General features: G+C 62.0%; 1 protein-coding gene across 18 annotated transcripts in view; it reads left to right on the top strand.

The window, feature by feature from the left end:
* KIF1A (kinesin family member 1A) overlaps positions 1-23,685 on the top strand; it is a 123,766-nt gene that overhangs the window by 86,662 nt on the left and 13,419 nt on the right. For 11 of the 18 annotated variants that reach the window (XM_064383415.1, XM_064383414.1, XM_064383418.1 and 8 more), the window contains 10 exons: positions 2,965-3,050; positions 4,104-4,242; positions 4,372-4,543; positions 4,763-4,853; positions 6,172-6,290; positions 7,196-7,251; positions 8,727-8,835; positions 9,726-9,792; positions 9,977-10,061; positions 12,916-13,021. In XM_064383415.1, the coding sequence (XP_064239485.1) occupies positions 2,965-3,050; positions 4,104-4,242; positions 4,372-4,543; positions 4,763-4,853; positions 6,172-6,290; positions 7,196-7,251; positions 8,727-8,835; positions 9,726-9,792; positions 9,977-10,061; positions 12,916-13,021 (1,030 nt within the window). Of the gene's footprint in view, positions 1-2,964; positions 3,051-4,103; positions 4,243-4,371; positions 4,544-4,762; positions 4,854-6,171; positions 6,291-7,195; positions 7,252-8,726; positions 8,836-9,725; positions 9,793-9,976; positions 10,062-12,915; positions 13,022-15,285; positions 15,313-23,685 lie in introns of all 18 variants that reach the window. The other 7 variants (XM_064383413.1, XM_064383416.1, XM_064383412.1 and 4 more) reach the window with 1 other exon arrangement.

The raw sequence follows: 23,685 nt of genomic DNA, 5'->3' as shown, positions 1-23,685 counted from the left end.
GAGCTGGCCTCACCCAGCCCTCCACTCTCCCTGGGGTCAACCTGAAGCTGTTTTTCCACCGTGTCCTGGGCTGTGCCCCGGGCTGCTGGCCCCAAGTGGGCCCTGGAATGGAAGCCCCCACTGCCCAGCTCTTGGCTTTGGCCTCTGGCCTCCCCGGAGACAGCTGGGGGTGCCTCAGGGGCCATGCAGGCTGAGCCCAGCGCCTTCTGAGCCTGCGCTGGTTGGGGGGGTCCCCGCCTTCCCATCAGGCCACCTGCATCCTTCCCCAGCCTGCTGCAGAGCAGGTGGTCTCTCTCAACCCATCCCACCCACCTGGCTGTCTCTGCAGCCCCAGGAAAGGCCTGCGAGTGCCCAGCCCCCGTCCCCGGCCCTGCCCAGGGCAGCCCTCCCTGGGGTGCTCCTGCTTCCCTATGCCCTCCCTGTTCTCAGGCACAGGCCCATCTCCCTCCACCCTTGGCCTGAAGCTGTAAGCCCCTCCCTTGTGGGAGGTGGAGACTGGCACTGCTCGCACCCCTCCCAATGGCCGGAGGCACCAGGCCAGCCCCAGAGTGCCTGTGAGCCTTGCTTTGCTCAGGTGTAAATGGATCCGTTTTAATGCTCCCCACCTGATAGGAATGTTGAAGGGTAGTCAGGAGCGCAGACGTGAAGAAGCTTGGCCGCCTGGGAAGCCGCAGGCCGACAGGTGGCTAGTGCCGTGAGGTCAGGTCCCACTTCCTTCCCTGAACCCCCAAGCCCTGCCCCGGGCTTCTTCACTCCCTTCTCTGCACCCTCCCAAGGCCCGGGCTCCTCTACCATGGTCTCCTTTCACCAGGGACCACTACTCTTCCTCTCAAAGGCCTTGGCTGCCTGGGCACCCTGGGAAGAAGTAGTACAGACAGACAGACACGGGCGGGTGGATGCAGAGAGGACGAGCATCCATGGCTGCAGGGCTCCTGGCTGCCGGGCCAGGCTGCTCAGAGGAGCTGGCAAAGACAGCCGTACCCCTCTCCGGATGTCGAGTCCCCCAACTCTGAGATGGCTCATCTTCCCCACCCTGAGATTTCTCACAGCTCCTGAAAGATGCAAGGCGTCTGGTCACGCTGCCCTGCCATCCTGGCTGCCTTGGACAATTTTAATCTCACCTAATTAATTAATTTGACTCTATTGTTAAATTCTCCTTAGCCCATAATTTCTTTTATGAGACAAAGTCTTGCTCTGTCACCCAGGCTGGAGCGCAGTGGCATGATCTGGGCTCACTGCAACCTCCGCCTCCCAGGTTCAAGCGATTCTCCTGCCTCAACTTCCCGAGTAGAGTAGCTGGGACTACAGGTGCACGCCACCACGCCTGGCTAGTTTTTGTATTTTTAGTAGAGACGCAGTTTCACCATGTTGGCCAGGCTGCTCTTGAACTCCTGACCTCAAGTGATCTGCCTGCCTTGGCTTCCCAAAGCACTGGGATCACAGGCGTGAGCCATCGCAGCTGGCCAGCCACCGTGCCCAGCCTAGCCTGTAATTTCTAAATGCTGTTTGCAGCACCTCCCACTGGTCATGTCATTGCTGGTCATCCAGTCTCTGATACCACAGTGCTGAGAGTCAGGGGTCCGGCTGGGGAGAGAGGGTGAGCACCAGGGAAGGGCCCCAGCCCCGAGGCCAGAAGGTGGGATGTTTACTGGAGTTGCAATGCTCAGGGAAGCTGGGAATACCTAGCACCTCCCCCTTCATCCCAGGAGGTGGCACCTTGCCAGGTCCTCCTGATCCTGCCTGCGTCCGCAGCTCCCACCGAGGGGTCCTCCAGGGCTGAGTGGAGCCTTCCGAACCACTTCCTCCCATGGGCCCCCACCCTGACAGCCACCCCTTGAGAGTGGGCCTGCACCAGAGGCTGTGGGGCTGGCTCATGTCCTTGTGAGGGCAACTGCCCTCCTGGTCTGCCTTTGGTCAGAGGGGACCTCTGGGGTCCACAGGGAGGTTGCCTATTTCCCAGGCCCTGAGTTCAAGCTCAGTTCAAAGGTCTCCCTCTGCCCTGCACCCTATGGGATTGATAGGTGCCCCACTGCTCAGATGACGGTCGCCAGTTAAGAAGGCGCACAGCAGTTCCGAGCCCAGGTCTGTGTGCCCAGGTCCACAGCTCCTGCTGCCCCAGGTCATGTGCCGGGAAGCCAGGCTGGGACGGTGTCTTGGAAGTGCTGCTCTCCTGGGCTGGGTTGCCGGCCTCCTGCAGGCCATCCCACAACTGAATATTTTCTATTGGGTGACACCTAATGGGTTTCCCTGTCTAATGGCTGTGGTGGCAGAGAAGGGAGCTTAGCAAAGGCACTGGCCCTGGCGGTGGTGGTCTCAGAAGTCTCACCAGCCCTGCCTGTGACCGGGGCGAGGTCAGTTTGCTGTTCCCTCAGCACGGACTCCTCCATGAGCAGGTGCTGCCTGGCACAGACTGCGGCAGGACAGAGCCCAGGGCTTCAGGCAGTGGACAGGGTCCATGGGGAGCTTTGAAGGCTGGAGGGTGTGGGTGCCTGCGGTGGGCAGGCCTGGGGAGCGGCTGGCGGCCCTCGAATGTTGAGGCAGGTGACAGGTGGTCGCTCTGCACGGGTGGTGGCAGAAGCATGTGGTGATGCTGGAGGTGGGACCCGCAGGGCCGGCAGAGTGGTCTCTGCACATTGAGATGCTGAGGGGCTGCTCGGGTTCTTGAGCACCTGGGAACGGGGCAAGATTTGGTTTTAAAAATACAGACTTCATGACCCCTGTCAATGTGGGCTGTGATGAGGCTGTGGCCACTTTGGGGCCCCTGGGCAGAGCAGGCTGGTGGTCAGTGTCCAGGGACGTGCCTGGTTGTCACTGAGGCCCGGGCAGCAGCTTTGGTCAGGACCCTGCTGACTGCTCTGGCTCCTGCACCCTCACCTTGACTGTGGGGTGGCTCGGCCTGGCTCTGCCCACACCCACCTTAGGGGACAAGCTGGGCTCCAGCCATTTGCTCCGTTCCTTCTGCAGCCGATGAAGAGGCCCCTGACTACGGCTCTGGTGTCCGCCAGTCGGGAACTGCTAAAATCTCCTTTGACGACCAGCATTTTGAAAAGGTATCAAGCTCTCTCCCAAGTCCCAGGCCTGGAGGGACCTGGCGCTCACTGGAGTCCCATACTCTTTGCTCCTCTGCCACCCTGTCCCATCCCATGGGCCCTGAGTCCTCTTGGGGTTCTTCCCTTTCGTCCAGAGTGCTGAGCCTGCCCCATCTCTCAATGTTTAAAGCACACCACGCCCCTTTCCCTGGGTTTGCCCTGACTCCTGGATGTGCCCATCCCCCACCACAGCGTCTCTAGGGTCCAAACTAGGGCACAGAGCAGGTAGACAGCACGAGCCTCCAGAACAGACTCTGAGGTGCAGCCACCCCTACCTGTCTCCCTTCTCTGGGCCCACTGTCCTCTGGGTCCCCACAGCAGCACATTCCCACTGCCCCCTTCGCCTGTTCCCTGCAGTGAGAGGAAGGGGACCCCTTAGGCTGCCCACCTTCGGTCCTCATGTGAAGGGCTGGCGGTGTCCAGTGGCACCTGGACCACTCAGGCTCCTTTTCTGCTCTTAGAGAGAGAGTGGTGGAGGAAGGTCCGAAAAGCGCACCCTAGCCCCCGCTCAGGCAGCTCCTGCCCCACCTTCTTACACTCACTTCTCAGAGAACCTGCGCCCACCTGGCTGTACTGTTACCCGGAACCCTACTCCCTGAGCAAGGGTGGTCTGTCTGCCCAACACCTTTTCTCTTGGAGGGGCTGCCAGTGTTGGGGGTGCCCAAGAGGGGGAGGGGAGAGAGCTGACCTGCTGGGCAAGGGACCCTGGCAGGTGGGGGTCCAGCTGAACTGAAGACCAGATCTAAGAGACGGGTGGCGAGTTGTTTCCAGGACGGCTCAGACCTCACATAGCCATAGGCTGTAGAATCCAAAGATGCACAGCCACAGCAGGGGAAACTGAGGCCTGGGGAGGTGGGTACCCCCCCACAAGGCAGGGGCAGATCTGGGGTGTGGGTCCTTGGAGGCCCCAGCCCAGGCTCTGGGCGGCATAGCCCTCCCGTGGGCCTGTGACACGGTGTGCGGTGCCCCTCCCCGCCGGCTCCCGGCTCTCTCTGACTGGTCCCCTCTGATCAGTTCCAGTCCGAGTCCTGCCCCGTGGTGGGGATGTCCCGCTCTGGAACCTCCCAGGAGGAGCTTCGCATTGTGGAGGGCCAGGGCCAGGGGGCAGACTCAGGGCCCTCAGCCGACGAAGTCAACAACAACACCTGTTCAGGTGGGTCACTCACCCCCGCCGCGCAGGGCGCGGGGCATGCTGAGACCTGGTTCCAGAGCCCGGCCCGGGCCTGCGGCCAGAAGAAAGTAGGGTCTAGAGGTCCATGACCGTCTCCCTGACTCCCAGCAGCGGTGCCCCCAGAAGGCCTCCTCCTAGACAGCTCCGAGAAGACAGCGCTGGACGGGCCCCTGGATGCGGCCCTGGACCACCTCCGCCTGGGCAGCACCTTCACCTTCCGAGTGACCGTCCTGCAGGCGTCCAGCATCTCTGCCGAATATGCCGACATCTTCTGCCAGTTCAAGTGAGCCCCGCTGCCCTTGTGTCCCCATGCTGCATGGGACTCTGTGCCCAAGGCTCCCTGCCTGGGCGCTGAGCAGGGCAGGCCGTGTTGGTACCCGCGTCAGCCCAGCCCGAAGGCCCTGCACGCCCCAGCGCCCTCCTGGGAGGTGGGTTCCACCTGGTAAGGTCTCGTCCTGGGTCCCCTGCCCCACGCCAAAGCATCATCTCCGCTGCTTTGCAGCTTCATCCACCGCCACGATGAGGCCTTCTCCACGGAGCCCCTGAAGAACACAGGCAGAGGCCCCCCACTCGGCTTCTACCACGTCCAGAACGTACGTTCCAGGCGCTTCTCCCATCCCTGCCACTGACCGACTCCTCCCAGGGCATCTCTGATCATGGCCCACTCTTCCTATTCTGAAGCCCAGCTGTGGGCCAGGGTTGCCCTGAGCACCAGGAACGCCAGTGCCAGGCGGGGTGTGGAGGCGATTTCTAAGTGGGGGATCCTTAATGGGTTTACAACTGGGTGGTGGGGTAGCTCAGAGTCCCCGAGAGCAGCCGGTGGTGAGTGTAGGGCGGACGGGGAGCCGGCTGCAGGTACAGTGGGGCCTGGGTTTGTACCGAGGCCAGGGGTGGTCAGCAAGGACAGCCCTGGCATGGGTGTCGGGAATGGGTGCCAGCAACGTCCCAGAGGCCCAAAAAACTCCAGGCAGGAGAGTGCTGGCAGCGGGCAGCTAGAAGGATGGAAAGGAGGGGCCTTTAGGGTGGAGCAGCTCCTCCTCGAGGTGGAGAGCCCGGCTCCTGGGGCAGCTGGGAAAGAGGTGCTTAACGATGATAAAGAAAGCTCCCAGGGAGCCAGGCCTTGCGTGCCAGGCCACGGGCATTGATGTGGCAGGGCTGACGTCTTGGAGACTCGGTGGTTAGCCAGCTGGAACTTCTGCCACAAAGCACCACAGAGGGGGCGTCTATAGCAACAGAACTGTGGCCTCCCCGCTCTGGAGGCTGGAAGCCCCAGATCAGGGAGTGGGCAGGGGCACCTCCTTCTTAGGCATCTGTCCTTGGCTTGTAGAGCGGCCGCCTCTTCTCGCTTCTGTCCATGTGGCCTTCCCCCTCTGCATGTGTGTGGGCCCAGACCTCCCCTTTTCATAGGGCAGCAGCTGTGCTGGAGTGGGACCTGCCCTAAAGGCCTCCCTTTAACTCTGTCATCTCTGTAAAGGCCGTGTCTCAGGATACACTCTCATCCTGAGGTCTTGGGTTAGGACTTCAACATATGAATTTGGTGAGGGGTACACGGTCCAACCCATGACTCCTGCTGAGTGGGCCAGGGCCCAAGAAGGGGCATCCTGCAGGGGCCAGTGCTGCCCTTTGTCCCCTTCCCCAGCTCTGTGTTCTGAAAAAGCAGCTGACCACGTGGCCCCCGTTCGTCCTGGGGAGAGAGGCCAAGGGACGCGCTCCACAGTCCTGCCTGGGGCACATGGCGGGAGGAGGGGCTGGGCCAAAGGGCCTGGAGGAGGTTGCTGCCTGTTGTGGGCAGAGGGGCCCAGCTGGGGTCCCAGATCTGGGCTGGAGCAACTGGCTGACTGATGTGACTCTCCTTGCCCCTTGAATGTGGCCTGGCCGTGCCCTCCCGTTCTCCCACCTGCCGCCCACCAGATCGCAGTGGAGGTGACCAAGTCCTTCATTGAGTACATCAAAAGCCAGCCCATTGTGTTCGAGGTCTTCGGCCACTACCAGCAGCACCCGTTCCCGCCCCTCTGCAAGGACGTGCTCAGGTCAGCGCCCTGGCTCGGGGGTTCAGGGCTGTTGTCCTCCCAGCCCCTGCCCGGATCTTTTCATCCAGCTGTCTTGAGGCTGCAGAACCCATGCGCCCCCTAAAGCCCGCCTCCCCTGCCCATCCGGGAGGCCTTCTGCCCAAGGCTGGCAGGACTCAGTAGTGAAGAGCTCTGGGCCTGCCTGCAGCTTCTCCCCGTCAGGACTAAGGAGGGTTCCTTGTGAGCAATGCTCAGGGAACCTTCACCTCCTGCTGGCCTGGGCAGTGTGCAGGGACTGCCAGCTGGAGGATGCCAGGGAGACCACTTCTGCTGCCCACCGAGGACCCCAGGAAAGGGGCCCAGCTGACACCCCTGGGGGAAGCCCAGCCTAGCTCCCTCACTCCCGAGGCCTTTAGAAATGGGGCGCCCAGACAGACTTGCGGGGCTGTAGTGTCTCACCCCAGACCCTGAAGGTGGGACGAGAGTGTCTACCCTGGGCCAGGCCAACCCCTCCCGGGCACCTCCAGTGCAGAGAGAACAGCATAGAGGCCTCGGGGGGCGTGTCTCTTCCCATCTCCATCTCCCTGCAGCTGTCAGGCAGGACCGAGAGCTCAGGGGCCCTCCAGGGCGTCAGGGAGAGACAGGCAGTGAGGACTTTGTTTTGGGGGTGCTTGTCTGTCCTTGGGAGTGGCTGGGGGACTCTGGACTGGGAGCCAGAGCTTGACCTTTACCCTGGTTTCCTGTGACCCCTGTGGTGGGATCTGGGGTCCTGAGGGTCCCTCCTCTTCCTCCTACCCAAATGGCCTTGGGGGAGACAGGGCAGGAGGGGGCAAGGATGGGCACCTGGGGCCTGTGGCCCCTCTGTCTCCTGACCCTCCAGCCCAGCCTCCCACAGACACCTCACACCAGTGCTTCCTCCTCCACAGCCCCCTGAGGCCCTCGCGCCGCCACTTCCCGCGGGTCATGCCACTGTCCAAGCCAGGTAGGAAGGGTCTCTGGAGCCGCCTCAGGGCAGCGAGTGCCCTTCACTGTGGGTGCTGAAGTGGGCTGCGCTCCGCAGTGGGTGCAGTCCTCCGTGATGGGGCTGGGCACTCTGGGGCCACCCGAGCCTGTTGGGCCTCACGGGGTCCCATGGAGCAAGGGTCTGTCCTGCGTCCATGGAGTAGCCTGCAGCTGGTGGCAGAGGCATGGGGAGCCGAGGAAGGCAGGCAGCAAGAGTGTTGGGGGCTTTGAGGGGACTTCTGGCATCTCCGCTGAACACAGAGAGGTGGAGATTTGGGGGTAAAAGGCAATCTAGGAAGCTCCTTCATGGGGGGCCGAGGCTGGAGGTGGGAGCGAGAGTGTGGGGTCAGTGGGGGAGGCGTATCTAGCAGAGCTTTTGCCTGGAGCCCCTGCCTGTGGGAACAGGTGCGTCATGGAATAGCACTTGACATCCTTTGGGTTTTAGTTAAAAGAGTGGAGTTTTTTCCTGCAAGACCAAAACCCAGGGTCATGGTTGGGGAGCTGGAGACAGCCAGACTGAGGCCCTCACTTCCCTGAAACCCTCCTGCAGGAGGGGCTGTGTTCCAGGCATCAGAGCCCCAGAGGGTAGGCGCCCGCATGAGAAGCTGCCTCTGCAGCTGGCGTGTGGCAGCACTGGGTCTGCGCACCTGGGGACCGGGTGTCGGCCTCTCGTGCCTGCCTTTTGAGGACACGTCCTCTGCACTGTGTAAGATGAAGGTTTGCAGGCTGAGGACAACTCGGGAGGGCGCCCCCAGCTGCGGCAGGGCCTGTGCCTGGTCTGCACAGGCTTTCTGGCTGGCACATGGGCTCCCTGTGACTCAGTCCTCCCACAGCCTGCAAGAAAGACCTGTAGATCCATCTTTGTGGGAGAGGCAGAGGAGGTTCAGATGGCACTTGCTGGAGGAGGGCCTGTGTGCTGGGTCTCAGAGGAGGCAGTGGTGGGCAGAGGCTGTTTGCCAGGAGCTGGACGTGATTGGAGGGCCAGTGGGCACTGAGGGGCAGGGCCTCTCGGGCTGGCCCGGGTGCCGCTGAGAGGTGCTCGGACTGGTGCAGTAGGCTGTGGCCAAAGTGTGGTGTGGGTGACAGGCCTGGCCGCGTGGCAGAGGAGACGTGAGGGTTGTAGGCTTTTGAACAAGGGGCTCTGCTGCCGCCCCTCGGGTTCTTGGGGTCTTGATCCCTGTCCTCCTTATGAGCTGTGCCCATGTGCGTGGCCGTGTGCCTCTCCTAGCTGGGGTACGGAGAGCCTGAGCACCCGAGTGACGGGCTGAGGCCTGAGAGTGCACAGGACCGCGCGTGACTTGGGCATGGCTGGGGTTGGCTGGTTGTTTCCCTTGAGGGGGAGGTGCCCTCGCTGCCGCTGAGCCCCTTGGCCCTGACGTCTCCTCTGTGAGTGTGCCCTTGGCACACGATGGGTCGGGTCTGCCCTCCGCACACGCCTCCCTCCCGTCCCCACAGTGCCCGCCACCAAGCTCAGCACGCTGACGCGGCCCTGCCCGGGGCCCTGCCACTGCAAATACGACCTGCTGGTCTACTTCGAGATCTGTGAGCTGGAGGCCAACGGCGAGTGAGTGCTGCTGCTGGGGCCCCCGGGGTGTGGCCAGCGGCCGGAGAGGGACGAGGCCCTGGGCCGTCCAGAGTCGTTCTTCCAGTGGGTGTTCACTGCAGACCTCCCGTGGGCCCGGCCTCGTCTAGGGCCTGGGGAGTAACACAGACAAAGCTCCCCGCCGTCCTGGAGGAGCTGGCGTGGGGGCGGAGAGGGCCTAGACTGATAAGCGCCTGGACTGGTGGCCCCACGGTCCAGAACACAAGGGCAGCACACTAGGGGAGTGGCTGGGGGGCTGGGGCGGCAGACGTGGCATGAAGTGATCCAGGGACTTTTGAGCAAAGACCTGAGGAAGGTGGGAGGGGAGCCCTGAGGCCTGGGGGAAGTGGGTCCCAGGGCCCCAGTGCAGAGGCCAGTGGGGGCCTACCTGGTGCCCTGGGGCCAGTGGGGAGCTGGGCTGAGGCTGGCGGCTCAGGGTGGGGCCTGGTGGAGACTCAGGTCCTTGCCCCGAGTGGGACGGAGTCTTAGAGGTTGGAGCAGACGAGCCCATCTGCTGGGATTTCCTCTGGATCCTGTGGCCTTGGGCTGCAGATCTGCAGGGCTGAGGAGAAGCAGAGGACCCTCGGGACTGTTAGAAACCCAGCCCAGAGGGGCCAGGCCTTCCTACGGTGTCTCCCTGCTGGACACCCTGCCAGTGAAGTGGTCAGGGCCGCGAGGTGATGGCCAGGAGGCCTGGTGGGTTTCTGTGCTCAGCTGACTGCGGTCTCCATGGTCCAGGCCACCTGACCTTCACTAGACAGAGCTGCTGATTTTTCCCTGTTTTTGCTCCATCCACTGTTGTGCCAGGGTCCTGTGGGGCCAGGAGGGTGGGGAGGAGGGCTGACCGCCCCTCATGTGTGTCTCTCTTCCAGTTACATCCCAGCCGTGGTGGACCACCGTGGGGGCATGCCGTGCATGGGGACCTTCCTCCTCCACCAGGTGCGAGTCCCCTCCCTGCCCCTCCCCTGCCTGTGTCCCCCTCCCACACTCCACGTGGACCTTCCTCCTCCACCACGTGTGAGCCCCTCCCTGCCCCTCCCCTGCCTGGGTCCCCCTCCCCCACCCCACGTGTCCCCCCACCGCCCCAGCGGTCTGACTGTATCCTCTCTCCTGGCCCCGGCAGGGCATCCAGCGACGGATAACGGTGACACTACTGCACGAGACGGGCAGCCACATCCGCTGGAAGGAAGTGCGCGAGCTGGTTGTGGGTGAGCGCCGGGTGGGGGCTGCCTCGGGGTGTGGGGCCGAGCGGGTGGGGAGAGCACAGACCTCCAGCTGGGTGCCCGGGTTCTAACACACTTCTGCCTCTGTTGCTGCGTGACCCTGGCCAAGTCACATAACCTCCCTGTGGGTCAGTTCCTCACCTGCAAAGGAGAGCCTTGGACCTGGGTGACGAGCCACGATCTTCTGTTTAATCAGTATATGAGAGGTCTGGGGCTGCCCTGACCAAATGCCACAAGCTGGGTAGCTGAAACCAGCAGGCATTTACCATCTCACAGTTCTGGAGGCCGGAAGTCCAGAATCAAAGTGTGGGTGAGAGGCGCTCTCTCTCTGAAAGCTGTCGGGGAAAACCTTCCCCTGCCTCTTCCAGCTCCTGGTGGTGGCTAGAGTCCCGGGCGCCCCTAGCCTGTAGACGCATCGCTGTGTTTTCACAGGCTTCTCCCTGCCTGCGTCTTCCCGAGCCCTTTCTCCTAAGGTCATCAGGCAGGTGGGATGAGGGACCCATCCTGCGCCAGGTTGACTGCGTCTGTAGTCAGCTTGATCACCTCTGCAGAGCCCTACTTCCAAATAAGGTCCCACTCGGAGGTACTGGCGGTTAGGACTTCCACATACACGTCCGGGTCACAGTCCACCCATCACCATCACCAGGGATCTTACACTTTTTTCTTCCATGACCTCTTGTTTGGAACTCTTGGGTCTGCCAGACATTTTCTTTGCTAAGGTGTAAAGAATTTGTCTTCCCAGTTTTCATTCAAGGAGGCAGACAGTCATCTGTTCAAGCGTGCCGTTAGCATGAGGCCAGCCCAGCCCTCCCTTGCCCTGGACATTGCTATGGCCGGGCTGGGTGACTGCTTAAGGTGGCTTCTCTGGGGCTGGACCCATCACCCTGTGTCCCAGTGCAGGGCTGTAGACAGGAGGTTTCAGGAGCATGCTTGTGTTTAAAGTGTTGTGTCTGATTGCACATGAACTGGAAAGTCGTGGATCAAGCCCCCAAACCCTCCCTTCGAGGCCGTTCAGGGCAAGCCTAAAAAGAGGGAACCGATTTACAGGCAGAACGTAAGCAAATACACAGCTGCTTATGGACCTGGCCACATGGTCGTTGAGGACCCGTCCCTGGGGCAGCACCGCTCCCACCTGCTGAGTCCTGGTCTCCGTCCCCCAGGGCAGACAGGAGAGAAGGCGGGAGGGAAGCTGGATCTGCAGGGTTGAGGGGACACATCCTCCAGCCTGGGTCTGTCACCACTCAGGCCCCGCCTGCTTAGATCCCACCTTCTTCTCCCCACCTCCTTTCTACGAAGTCAAGAGAGTGTCTGTTTATGTGGGGTGGGAGATCAGGGATGCTATTGAAAGGGATTTGGGGATATACAGTGTGAACCCCAACACCCCCCCTTCAGGCTAAGGGGTTTAGGCTCAGCCTCTGGGCTTCGTGACAGAGCAGCCCTGTAACTGGACTCAGGGCACAGAGCAGCCGGGTCACTTTCTAGGGGGCACCTCCCTCTTTCCTGCTCCCCACCCGGGACCCAAGCTCATGGTTCACAGCCTTCTCCCAGCTCAGCACCCCTCCCAAGAGGGCCGTGGGACTTTGCAGCCCTGTGAGTTGGACAGGACTGTGGGCACGGGGTCAGCAAAAGGGATGAGAGTCGAGGAGACACCCCGGGTGTCCGTGAGCAGTGGGTGAGCGGGCCCTTTGAGGCAGGGGAGGGAGAGGAGGTGTGGACGGCAGAGGGTCAGGACCCCAACCCCACCCCGGCACTCTGCCCAGACCAGCTGGCTCATGGGTGTCAGTTTTGTGGGCTAGGTACTTGGCCAGACTCAGAGCAGGCTGAACGCTGCTGAAGTGAGGGCCCCGAAGGCAGACGGGGGCTCTACCCTGGCAGCAATCCCTGCAGCCGAGCTGCTTCTCCGCCACGGGCCCTGCCCCAGCGTGGACCCAGAGGGCCTGGCATGGGGAAGGGCACTTTGCTGGGATCCCACCTGCCTTCTAGGACCCACGTGCGAAGCTTATGGGTCAAGGTTCCAGCAGTGGGACGGGACAGGCCCCGTGTGCACCTGTCAGCACAAAATCCTAGCGGGTCCCGGGTTTTATCTGGTCCATGCGTGGCTGAGGAGAGGGACGGCTGTCATTCCTTCCTGGTGCAACAGAGAAAATGTACACGTGCTTGTTTACTCCTTTGACGGAGTGGAACTGTCACTGTCTGGCCTAGAAAGTATTAGGTGAAGCTGCTGGGCAGTATTCCTGCCTCCTAGCAGCCCTGGTGTCCTTCACAGAGACTGGCAGACGCCCCCAGTGCATGCATCTTAGCAGGCTCTCCTGGACATGCCCCTTGTAAGAAGAGGTTTCATGGCACAGATGACGCTCTCTCCTCTCCCCTCCCCTCCTTCCCCTCCCTCCCTTCTCTGCTCTCCTCCTCCCTCCCTCCCTCCCTTCTTTTCCTCGTTATTATCACCGTTTTTAGGTATAAGATTAAGTGGGTATAATCTTATAGGTATAAGAACGTTCCCCCTCTGCGTCTCGCTTAGACCTCCTTTTCCAGCAGTCTGGAAGGCCTGGCTTTCCAGGCTAAGCACCTGTGTCTCTCAGTGTATGTGTGGGGTGTTCATTGTGTCGGAGAGACAGTCGAGAAACACCACAGAGCTGTCACTGCAAATGGCTCCTGGGTCACTGAGGACCCTGTGGGGCCTCCCTGTACCCACCCCCGGTGCCACCTTTGACCGATGCTCTAGTGACCATGTGGGGAGCTGGCTTGCTGACAGGACTCCCGCCTGAGGCAGCCAGCAGGGCCTCCCAGGGTCCCACCTGCCCCCTGAGATGTGACCCGTGGCCCGTTGCCTTTTCTGCAGGCCGCATCCGAAACACTCCAGAGACTGACGAGTCCCTGATCGACCCCAACATCCTGTCTCTCAACATCCTCTCTTCTGGATACATCCACCCAGCCCAAGATGACCGGTGAGTCCGAGGCTCCCTGGACACAGGGCCCGGGGTGTGCTCCCAGCCTGCCAGGCCCTCGGCCCACCCAGCGCAGGGTCCAGCCACACGACGTGGCCCACTCCAGTGCTCTCCTGGCCCTCCTTCCTGGCACCTGCTGGAGCTGCGTGGTGAGGGGCTGGCAGCCTCTGCACCTCCTGGCTCCTTGTTTGTGCACCCCCATCGCTGGCTCAGGCCTCCCCATGCCCCTTTGTTCGTCACCAAGTAGAGGGGCCAGCGCAGGGATTGGAGGATGAGCTGAATTCTGTCCTTGGGAGTTTCATGGTTGGGTGGCGTGGGGACAAGTGGCTGTATATCCCAGGACCACGCTGCCGGGGGCAAGTCAGTGGCCTCTGGCAGGCGTCCTGGGGCCAGGGGTTGAGCAGCCAGGGTGGGGCACCCACAGGCAGTGCTTGGCACAGGCCCCTCCCACCAGGCTGCTTCTTTCCACACTCCTGGCGTGGCCAAGCCCCACAGTCTGGACAGTCCCAGTTTAACCACACCTGGGCTGGGGTATTGGAACCCTGGGGTGTCTGCGGCAGCCCCATCGGGGCTAGGAGAGGGAGGCGGCCCCTGAGGTTGGCCTGGGCAGGTGGCTCAGCACTGCCAGGGCAGCCCTGCTGGGTGGGGAGGTCCCTCGGGCTCCACTGTGTCCCAGACGCTGCCTTCCAGGGCCTCGGGGAAAGTGAGGCAGGGGCTCCAGTGTCCAGTCCTGGCTGTTCCTGGGGGCTCCACATGGCCTATGATGCACAAGCCCAGAGCAGACCCTCGGAGCTGGAGCCAGGGGTGTCTCTATGGCTCGTTGGCGTCTGTGTCTGTAGGAAAACATCTCGAGGGCCTCCCTGCAAGGAGGGTCAGGGTCATAAGCAAGGAGCGTCCCGGGGTGGGGGGCGCTGTCTCCTATTCTTCTGACTTGGGTCCAGACAGAGCTCGGTTTCATCAGAAACACCCAGAAAGTGGGTTCTTGGGGCTCAGCCCCTGCATTAATGCAGACACTGCAGGGGCAACCAGGGCAGGGGGCAGCTGGGTAGCCAGGGTGGGCAGAGACCTGGACATGGCGGAAGTGACTCTGGTCCCAGACCTGCCTTCGGCCCTCCGGAGGGAGCCTGCCCTACACTCACGTCCGCAGGACTGGGGAGGACTCAGGGTGTTCTATGTGGAGGTGGCGCCATGGTGGGGGGACACGTCCGGGATGGGGGAGGTGAGGCAGATGCTGGGTGGGGTCGGGGCTTGGGGGCTTCCTCGTGCCTTGCTTCTCCTGTGCCATGAGATTGCTCCCTGGTGAGCCATGGAGAAGGCCTGGAGCCCCCAGCATGGGCACTGCCTGCCGGGTGTGGGCTGCTGTGCCTGGGCTGTGGGGAACTAGGACTTGGAGTGGGGGGTGGGGCCCAGGAGGGTCGGTCTGCCGTGTGAGATGGGCTTTGGAGCCTGGGCGATTACCTCATTACCATATTTCCTGACCTCTGACCTTCCCTCAACCCAGGTAGCTCCTGCAGTGGGGTGGGCAGGGGCTCCAGCCCCCCAAACCCCCACTATCTCCCTGCACAGAGGGCTGGGTTTCTGAGGTCTTCCTCAGAAGATGAGCTGCCATGGGTGACACAGGAGGGAATGGCTCATGGCTGGACCTCAGGCCACCCTGTTCCTGGAGGCCCGAGAACCTGTCACTGAAGGGTCTTGGGCCCCACACCCTGAGGGCTGTGAGATGTGAGGCCGGTCCCGGGCCGGCTCTGGGGTTGAGGCCTCCCTGTGCTGGGATCAAGGCCCTGGGTCTGAGAAAGGAGGGAGGTGCGTTGCCCGGGCGTGGCCTCCCCAAGCGCCGTGGCCCTCGCTTGGCTCCCGCCCGTGCTGGCAGCGCCCCCAGCCCTGCCCCGGAGCAGTGTCGAGGACTGTCCTCTGCTGGCATCCCTAGGCAGACACCGTCCTGTGGCTTAGCTGACCAGGCCCATGGCCTTCCTGTGCCATGGACAGTGCTGGTGTCCTCAGACCCGGGTCGGGCCGGGCTGCTCCATGGCCTTTCTCCCCGACGTGCAGGCTCAGGAGCCCCGGCTTCTGGCTCCAGCCTGGGGCCTCGGCCGCCCCTGCGCTTTGCCACTGCCTTGCCTTCACCCGCTCCCAGGCCCCGCGCTTTGCAGCCTGCCTGGCTCAGAGTGGGCCCGCGGCCACCGGCCGCTCCCCTCTGCCTGCCCCTCCCCGCTCCCGCTGTGCTGCCCGGCCTCACTAACCGTGTGATTGTTTGTGTTTTGCAGGCAGTTTCTTGATTCGGACATACCTAGGTATCATCTGTGTCCCTCGGTTTCATTTCAGCCTCTTCTTTCCTTCCCTGCTCCTCCCTGACTGCCCCCACACCCCTGAGAATTTCACTTCCAGCTGTCTGGACTCCTCACACACGCGCTCACCTGTCCTCCTGTCCCTCCCGTCTTCTTTCTTTTGGTCTCGGAATCTCGGTTTGATTTCTTTATTGCTTCCACCCCGTCCTCTCGGCTGAGTCCCTTCTGCCCCCCACTCCTGATTCTGGCTGCTTCGTAGTTTCCTGCGCTGCAGTAGACGCTGGCTGGCCTCCCGCTCCTCCTGCCCCAGCCTTGCCTGCCCCTGGCCACACGCTGCCCTGTGGATGGGGGCGGCGTCCCGCACGCTGCTGGCTGCCCTGCTGCCCTTGGCTGTCCCACCCTGTAAGGTCCAGCCCTGCTCCCCGCTCCCTGCCAGGGGCCATAGCAGGCAGAGCCGTGAGCACAGGGGATGGGGAAGGGCAGACAGGAGCCAGCCCAGGAGACCCTCACGCCCCGGCACATTCCACAGCCTCCTGTGAGCCCCTCACCTGGCCAGGCCAGGAGGAGGGACAGCGGCTGCAGCCACGCTCCTCTGGCCTTGGCTGTGGCCACTGAGCCTCCTTTTGTGGAAGCGGCGGGTGGTGAATTCATGAGACCAGAGAGTCCGACTCAGGTTGTCAAGCAGGAGGCAGGGTGGCTCCCTGTCCCCAGCCACAGCGAGGCCCCTGCCCACACCAGCCTGGGGCAGGAGGGCCTCCAAGTCCCTAATCCAGAACTCGAGCCTGTGGAAGATCAAGGCTGCCCGCTCCTGGGTCCCTGCAGGACTGCCCCCAGCACTGTGGCAGACATCTTGCGGGCGGTGTTTGTGGAGTGAGCTGAGGCAGAAGGCCTTGCAGACCACGTGCGGGCCTTTCAGGCCTGAAGTTGGGTGGTGTGAGGCCGCTCCTGGCACAGAGCCCCGGGGCAGCAGGACTTGGCCAGCACTCTCTGAGGCCACGTCCTGGTCGGGTCATGTTGCGATGGGTCAGGACAGATGATTGAGAGCTGTGGCTGAGGGACTGTGCCCAGAAGACCCACTCGGGGGCGTCAGGGCAAGAGTCCCCATTGGCATGGCCCCTTGAGCCCGGCGCACGCCTCTTCCCATGAACAGATCTTTTCCGAAGGCTGCTGTGCCAGCTCTCCCTGGGACCTGGGTGCAGCAGAGGCCCTGTCAAGGGACGGCTGTGGTGGCGGCCTCGCGGAGGACGGAGCGCAGCCGTTGAGGGCCTGAGCGGGGCCTCCCTCTCACTGCAGTGCGTCCGGGCGGGCTTGCAGGAGGAGGAGGCGGCGTCGTGCTACTGGGGCCTGGAGTCAGCTGGCCTGGCTCTGGGAGATTCCCGTTCTCAGAGAGATCCGGGCCTGGGGAGCCCACCAGCTTGGGCGCTAATGTAGGAGCTGTTTTCTGGGCACAGGGAGATTCTGGCCCATCATTGTGACCTTGTGGCAGGGGTGGTCTGCATTTTGTTCCGGTTTGAGCTGGGCGGTGTTTCGGTCCCACACTCTCTGCATGTTTGAGGGGATGCCAGGCTGGTCCCAGACACCCCTAGGTGGGAACATTAGCACCTCCAGGAAGGCTCCTGTAAAGCAGGCACATGATGGCTCTGCGGGAGGAGAGGGGACTGTCCATCCCTTGCCAGCCCTGGGCCTCAGGGGCCTGTGTCCCTGTGCCTGAGTGAGGGGTTGGGCCCTCCTGTGGCTTTTCCCCCATTCCAGAATGAGCTTGCCGGCCCCTGCCCCATGGGCAGCAGGCTTGGGGCGTGGCCTGCATGGGAGGCCTCCAGCTCAGGGCATGCAGAGGGGAGGAGAGAGTGGGTTTCTGAGTCCTGAGAGTCGGACTTGAGCCTCCTTCCTGGGGCCCCCGTTTTGCCAGGCAGGGAACCACCACGATGGGCAGTCCTGTGGACACGCAGATGCTGGCTGTGGTGCGGGGTCTCGTCCCAGACGTCTGCAGTGCAGCGGGCAGGGACCGTGGGGCCTCACGGCAGTGCCATTTGCTAACTCTGTGGATGTGGCTGAGCAGGGCCCTGGCAGAGCCTTGTTTCCGTCCCGGAGAGCGAGGCTGGTGACGGCCTCTGCGCCCGGCTGCTGTGAGAGCAGTGAGATGGTGCTGGGTGGGGCTGGCACGGTCACCCTCTACAGCGCAGGGCCATGATGGTCACTCTGTAAGGGTGAGCTGCACTGTTAGTGTCGAGACTGCCTAGCTGCTCGTCCCCAGTCTGTTTCTTATCCCAGCTGTTACCATTGTGCTGAAGGCGCTGCACTGAGACGCTGCGGGTGTCTCTCTCACACATGCGCACACACGGAGTTTGGGGTGAGGACCAGGGTGCATGTGATGTCATCCATGCATTAGAGAGATGTGCTCCAACCTCCTCCCCTAGCATCTTACCCAGGTCACGGGGGCTGCCTGCCCAGAGCAGAGGAGGTCGGCACGGCCCTTCAAAGCCAGGCTTCTCTCGAGGCAGTGAGGAGGGGCTGGGGAGCAGCAGGGCCCACAGTCACCCTGGCCACCCAGCCGCATGGGGCCTCATTTCCCCAGAGAAGGGTCCAGCTCTGACGGCCTGAGGCTTCTCCATCCTTGTCAGGAAGGGTCAGCGGCAAGCTCCTGCTGAGACCCCGGACCTCAGGCTCTGCCCTGTCCTCCCCTGCCGTACCGTTGGTGGGGCCACAGCACTCACCCGCTCACTCATCCATCTTTCACGTGCGACTAAGCCAGTCCTGTCAGCCACATCCTGTGGGATTAAAGGCAAAACCATGAGGTCTGTCCTGGGGGGTCAAGGCCTGGTCAAGAAGCTCATTCACCCCCTCGTCCCTCCCGGATCCCTCCCCATCCCTTTCTCATTCTCCCATCCCCTCATCCCTCCGTCATCTGCCCTCATCCCCTTATTCTTTTCTCATTCCCCCTCATCCGTCCCTCCCTCATTCCCCCATCCCCTCATCCCCTGCTCATCCCCTCATCCTGTATTCTTTCCCCGTCCCCTCATCTCGCCCTCATTCCCCTCATCCCCCATCCTTCCCTCATTGCCTCATCCCCCCATCAGCTGAACTCCTCATCCCCTTGTTAGCTCCTCCCCTCATTCCATCTCACCCCTCCCTCATTCCCTTTTCATCCTCTCTTCCTCACCCCCGTCCCCTCACCCCCATCCCCTCACCCCCTCGTCCCTGTATCTCCAAATCCCCTCACCCCTCCTCCCCTTGCCCTTCATTCCCTCCATCCCCTTTCCTTCATTTATTCTCCCCTCACCCCCTCACCCCCATGCCCTCATCCCCTCACCCTCTCCTTTCTTCCTCCCCTCACCTCCTCAATTCTTTCTCCCCTTCTTCCCTCATCTCCTCCTCCCCGCACCCCTCCTCCCCTCATGCCCTGTTGCCTCACCTCCTCCTCCTCTCCCCTCATCCCTCCTCCCTCATCCCCTCATCTCCTCCTCCCCTCACCCCTCCTCCCCTCATGCCCTCATGCCTCACCTCCTCCTGCTCTCCCCTCATCCCTCCTCCCTCATCCCCTCATCTCCTCCTTCCCTCACCCCTCCTCCCTTCATGCCCTCATGCCTCACCTCCTCCTCCTCCCCTCTCATCCCTCCTCCCTCCTCCCCTCCTCCCCTCATCCCTTATTCCCTCCTCCCCTCCTCCCTCCTCCCCTCATTCCTCCTCCATCCTCCCCTCCTCCCCTCCTTTCCTCCTCCCCTCCTCTCCGCCTCTCTCCTCCCCTCCTCCCCTCATCCCTTATTCCCTCCTCCCCTCCTCCCTCCTCCCCTCATCTCCTCCTCCCCTCTCCCCTCCTCCCCTCCTTGCCTCCTCCCCTCATCCCTTACCCTGATTCGCATAGCAGACACTAAGCAAGCAGGCTATGTCCTGGCCTGCGACACAGCAGTGATGGGGACTGCTGACCTGGCTCAGGAGCTGGAGTCCAGTGATGATGTCAGCCAGGGCGAGGGGACTGTGGGGTTTCCCAGTGGGGAGGGTGCACCAGGAATGAGTGAGCTTGCCTGAGCTGGGGGCACAAAAGGAGCCCATGAGTAGAGGTGGAGGGGAGAGTGGGGAGAGGGGGCTCCCAGGCAGGACTGAGCCCCTGACCTGGCACTGCCTATGAGGCCAGATCTCATCTAGGATTCTCCTTCTAGGACAGCGACCTCCAGGGCCATGCCATTGAGGGAGGAGGTGGGGAGCAGTGACAGGCAGGTGGTCTCCCAGCTGGTGTGGCATCAGGGGTGGCACACAGTCGGGTGACACCCGCTGCAGCCCACCCCCCTGCCGGTACAGCCCGAGCCAGAGCCTTGTCTGATGTTGCTCGGAGCCCGTGCCTTCCTCAGGCCCACGGGGACAGGACGAGGCTCTCCCACTGTACCCCCACACACTCCTCACCTCTGTTGAGCCCGTGCCTGGCACCTGGCAAGCCTGCCACCCCAGCCCCTGTGTCTAAGTCCTTGGTGGGCTTCATAATCCAGCTGCAACGGGCTGTCCTCCAGGCAGCCTTCCTGACTCTGCCCACCTCCTTCTCCCCTGCCCAGCTGCAGGATCTCTCCCTCTCTGTGTGGGTCTACTGCGCATCTGCCCCCAGGCCAGGTTTCGCACTCTCGAGGGCAATGTCGGGCTCCCCAGTTGTATATGTCCCCACAGGACAGAGCCCAGGAGCAGGGCTCAGTCAGGCCAGGAGTGGGGAGCTGGGAGGGTGGGGCCGGCAGGGACCAGGGCTCAGGCTGGAGGTGGAGAGGCTGCAGGGCAGGGTGAGGCTGTGGCCCTCGGGTGCCTGGCCCAGCTCTTCCAGTTGGCGTGGCTCCGTGTGGATGCCAGCGTCCAGCTTTCATCCCAGAGACTGGCTTGGGCCGCGTGTGTTCCCTGCTCTCTTTTCTGGTGGCAGGGCTCTCGGGCTGCGTGGCGGGCCATGCCACGTGACTGCGTTGGGTCCCCTCCAGACCCTGTGGACCGTGTCTCTGAGGTGGGGGTTCAGGCACGATCCCCTGCTCTTAGCGGTGTGTTCACCCACGGGCGAGGAGGGCCTGCCCTGGCTGCCATCCGTGGCCTCACCCTGTTAGATTACTTCCCTGGGGAACCTGGGTCACTCCCTCTCGAGAAACGTCCTTCCCAGAGCACCCGTGTGTTTCTGTTGAACCTTTGAGCATGGGGCTTACTGTTGAGATTCTCCACAGAGGCATTTGCCCTGTGATGCCCGCCTTGCCCGTCAGCTTGCTGGGTGACTTGAAGAAGAGCCCGGCACTGCCATCTCAGTGGCGTGTGCACACCCTGAGGGGCCCTTTGCAGCAGGCTTGTTTCACGGTCAGGTGCAGAATAGCCCGAGCTGAGCAGCAGCCTCACTGCAGCCTTGGAGGGAGCGGGCGGAGTCCCAGCCACCTGCTCCGGTTCCTGGACGCGGGTCTGTGGCCGAGCCAGGGCCTGAGAACACGCCCACGGCACGTGTGTTGTCTTTGTCAACAAAACATTCTCAGCAAGCACTCAGGGCTCCCCATGCGGGCTCTCTCGTTTGAGCCCTGAGCCCTCTCTGCCCCGAGCTGAAGGTGTGGTGGTCCCTCTTTCTCGGCCCCAGCAGAGGGCAGCCTCAGTCCGAGGCTGGAGGAGGGAGCCACCAGAGAGGCCTCCCGGGCGCCGCTGCCCCGCTTCCCGGGCGGCTTCAGGAGGAACTGCGCTGATCAGCCTTGTCCTGAGAGAGGACCGTTCGTAACCCACCTCGGGCGCCCTGTGGCGGTGCGGCCGGACCCCTGCAGCCGTCTCTTTCTTTAAAATTCCCTGAGCTCAGCAAATCAGAGGAGGGGCTGAGGAACCAGGAGCAGCAGGTGGAGGTGGGACTGCCTTGCTGGGAGGAGGGGCGGAGGTGAGAGTTGGGCGCTCAGGCCCTGTCCTGGCTGTTGGTGGTGGGGCCTGGGAAGGGCCCATCCCTGCTCTGGGCCTGGGTCCCCAGCTGTGGAACGGTGGGATGCAGAGCATCTGCGGGATATCCGGGCAGCTGCTGGTGGCAAAGCTCCATCCAGGCTAACTCGAGGCTTTGCCCATGGGGCTGCCCCCATCCCGGCGTTTCTGCTTCGGGGTGTCTGGGCTGCGGCTGAGAACCTGTATTTCTAGCAGGTTCCCACCCTGGGCTGCATGTTTCCTCTTGTGCTGATTCTGAAGGTTTTGTAGCTGTCACATGGGGTAGAGTGAGGGGGGCTTCAGGGGACGGGGCCTGGAGCAACCTCGTGCCTGCTCCTGGAGTGGGGGTCCTGGCGTGGTCTCCAAGGCTCTCTCAGCCCACATCCTGCAGCGTGATCTTGGTCACGTCTCAGCCTTCCTGGGTCTTGGTTTCCTGCTGTATGATGGCGGGGCACCCGTCGGTGGTTCCCATGCTGTGCCTGCAAGCTCGGTGGGTCCCAGCTGGCAGTGTGGGTCCTGTGTGGGTGAGCTGGTACTCTGCCAGCCTGCTCCACCCCGATCCACCAGCCGCTGTCCCCTCTGATCTCACGTGGGGTCTGGGTAAGACCTGTCCTCCCTTTGTAGAGGCTTGAGGGGCACAGGAGGACCAAGGAGTGTTTCCAAGGACCGTCCTGGCCCTGGATTCCAGGGTCTGCTGCCCGTGACTAGGTGGAGCAAGGCAGGTTGTGGGCCAAGGGCTGGTTGAGAGGCCTGGCTGTAGCTCTGCAGGGCAGAGTGGGCAGCCTCTGGGGCACACCAGTGGTTTGGAAATGACCCAGGGGCAGCACAGTAGCTGTGCCCATGTCAGACCCTGGTCCGGCTGGCCATCTTGACACCTGGAGGATGGGGGTGGTCTGGGAAGGCCCCTTCCCTGCTGTGCACACAGCCCTGTAAGGCCCCTCCCAGCATTCTCTCCCCAGCTCACATGTGAGACTCCACCACAGTCAGGTTCTCAGATTCTAGTCCACTGGGGTCTGAGCAGGGCAAAGCCACATACTACCTGGACTGAGAAAATCTCTGCTAGGACCCGCAAGGGGGCTATTGTGGGCCTTGTGTGGAAGTGGGTGTGTGTTCTACTTACCGCCCCAGGCCTGGCTCCAGCAGAGCCCACTGGTCCTTGGGCTGCCTGCCTCACTGGACTCACTTCTTTGCTGTGTCCCACTTGGGGGCCAAGGAGCCCCAGGATGGGGCAGGGACGTAGCTCCTGATGACCAAGGAGTGCCTTGGCTGGGAGGACCCAGTGCTTTCTGAAGGGCGCACGGAAGGGAGTAGGCGCTGATGCTGGAAAGCCCTGCTGGTCCTGATCCTGGGGCCAAGGGGTGAGGGGTGGGCGGGCTGTGTCTGCACACACACAGATGGAAGAGAAGGAAGGGGAGCAGAAGCAAGCTGAGGCCCTTTAGAGACTTTAGAGGCAGGAGACAGAGGGTCCAGCACGGGGCTGAAGGGTTGGGCCCACCAGAGACAAGGCTGATGGGACCCAGTGCATAGAGGTAATGATGATAGCGATGCTAGCGTGTACTAGACAGTGATGTGTACCCAATAGTGACACTGACATGTACCAGATAGCGATGCTGAAATCTACCAGATAGTGACGCTGACGTGTACCAGATAGTGACATGTACCAGATAGCGATGCTGACGTGTGCCAGATAATGACGCTGATGTGTACCAGATAGTGGTGCTGATGTGTACCAGATAGTCACGGTGACATGTGCCAGATAGTGATGCAGATGTGTACCAGATGGCGATGCTGACATGTGCCAGATGGTGACGCTGACGTGTACCAGATCGTGACACATACCAGATAGTGATGCTGACGTGTGCCAGATAGTGACATGTACCAGATAGTGACGCTGACGTGTACCAGATAGTGACATGTACCAGATGGCGACGCTGACGTGTACCAGATAATGATGCTGATGTGTACCAGATAGTGGTGCTGACGTGTACCAGATAGTGACATGTACCAGATAGTGATGCTGACGTGTGCCAGATAGTGACATGTACCAGATAGTGATGCTGACGTGTGCCAGATAGTGACACATACCAGATAGTGACGCTGACGTGTACCAGATAATCATGGTGACATGTACCAGATAGTGATGCTGACGTGTACCGGATAGTGACATGTACCAGATAGTGATGCTGACATGTACCAGATAATCATGGTGACATGTACCAGATAGTGATGCTGACGTGTACCAGATAGTGGTACTGACTTGTACCAGATAGTCATGGTGACATGTGCCAGATAGTGATGCTGACGTGTACCGGATAGTGACATGTACCAGATAGTGATGCTGACGTGTGCCAGATAATCATGGTGACATGTACCAGATAGTGGTACTGACGTGTACCAGATAGTCATGGTGACATGTACCAGATAGTGGTACTGACGTGTACCAGATAGTCATGGTGACATGTACCAGATAGTGATGCTGAC

The sequence above is a fragment of the Aotus nancymaae genome, unplaced genomic scaffold, assembly GCF_030222135.1.
Source record: "Aotus nancymaae isolate 86718 unplaced genomic scaffold, 86718_ANA_hifiasm-v0.15.2.pri h1tg000031l, whole genome shotgun sequence".
Lineage (NCBI taxonomy): Eukaryota > Metazoa > Chordata > Mammalia > Primates > Aotidae > Aotus > Aotus nancymaae.
This window is presented reverse-complemented; position numbering and strand designations above follow the sequence as displayed.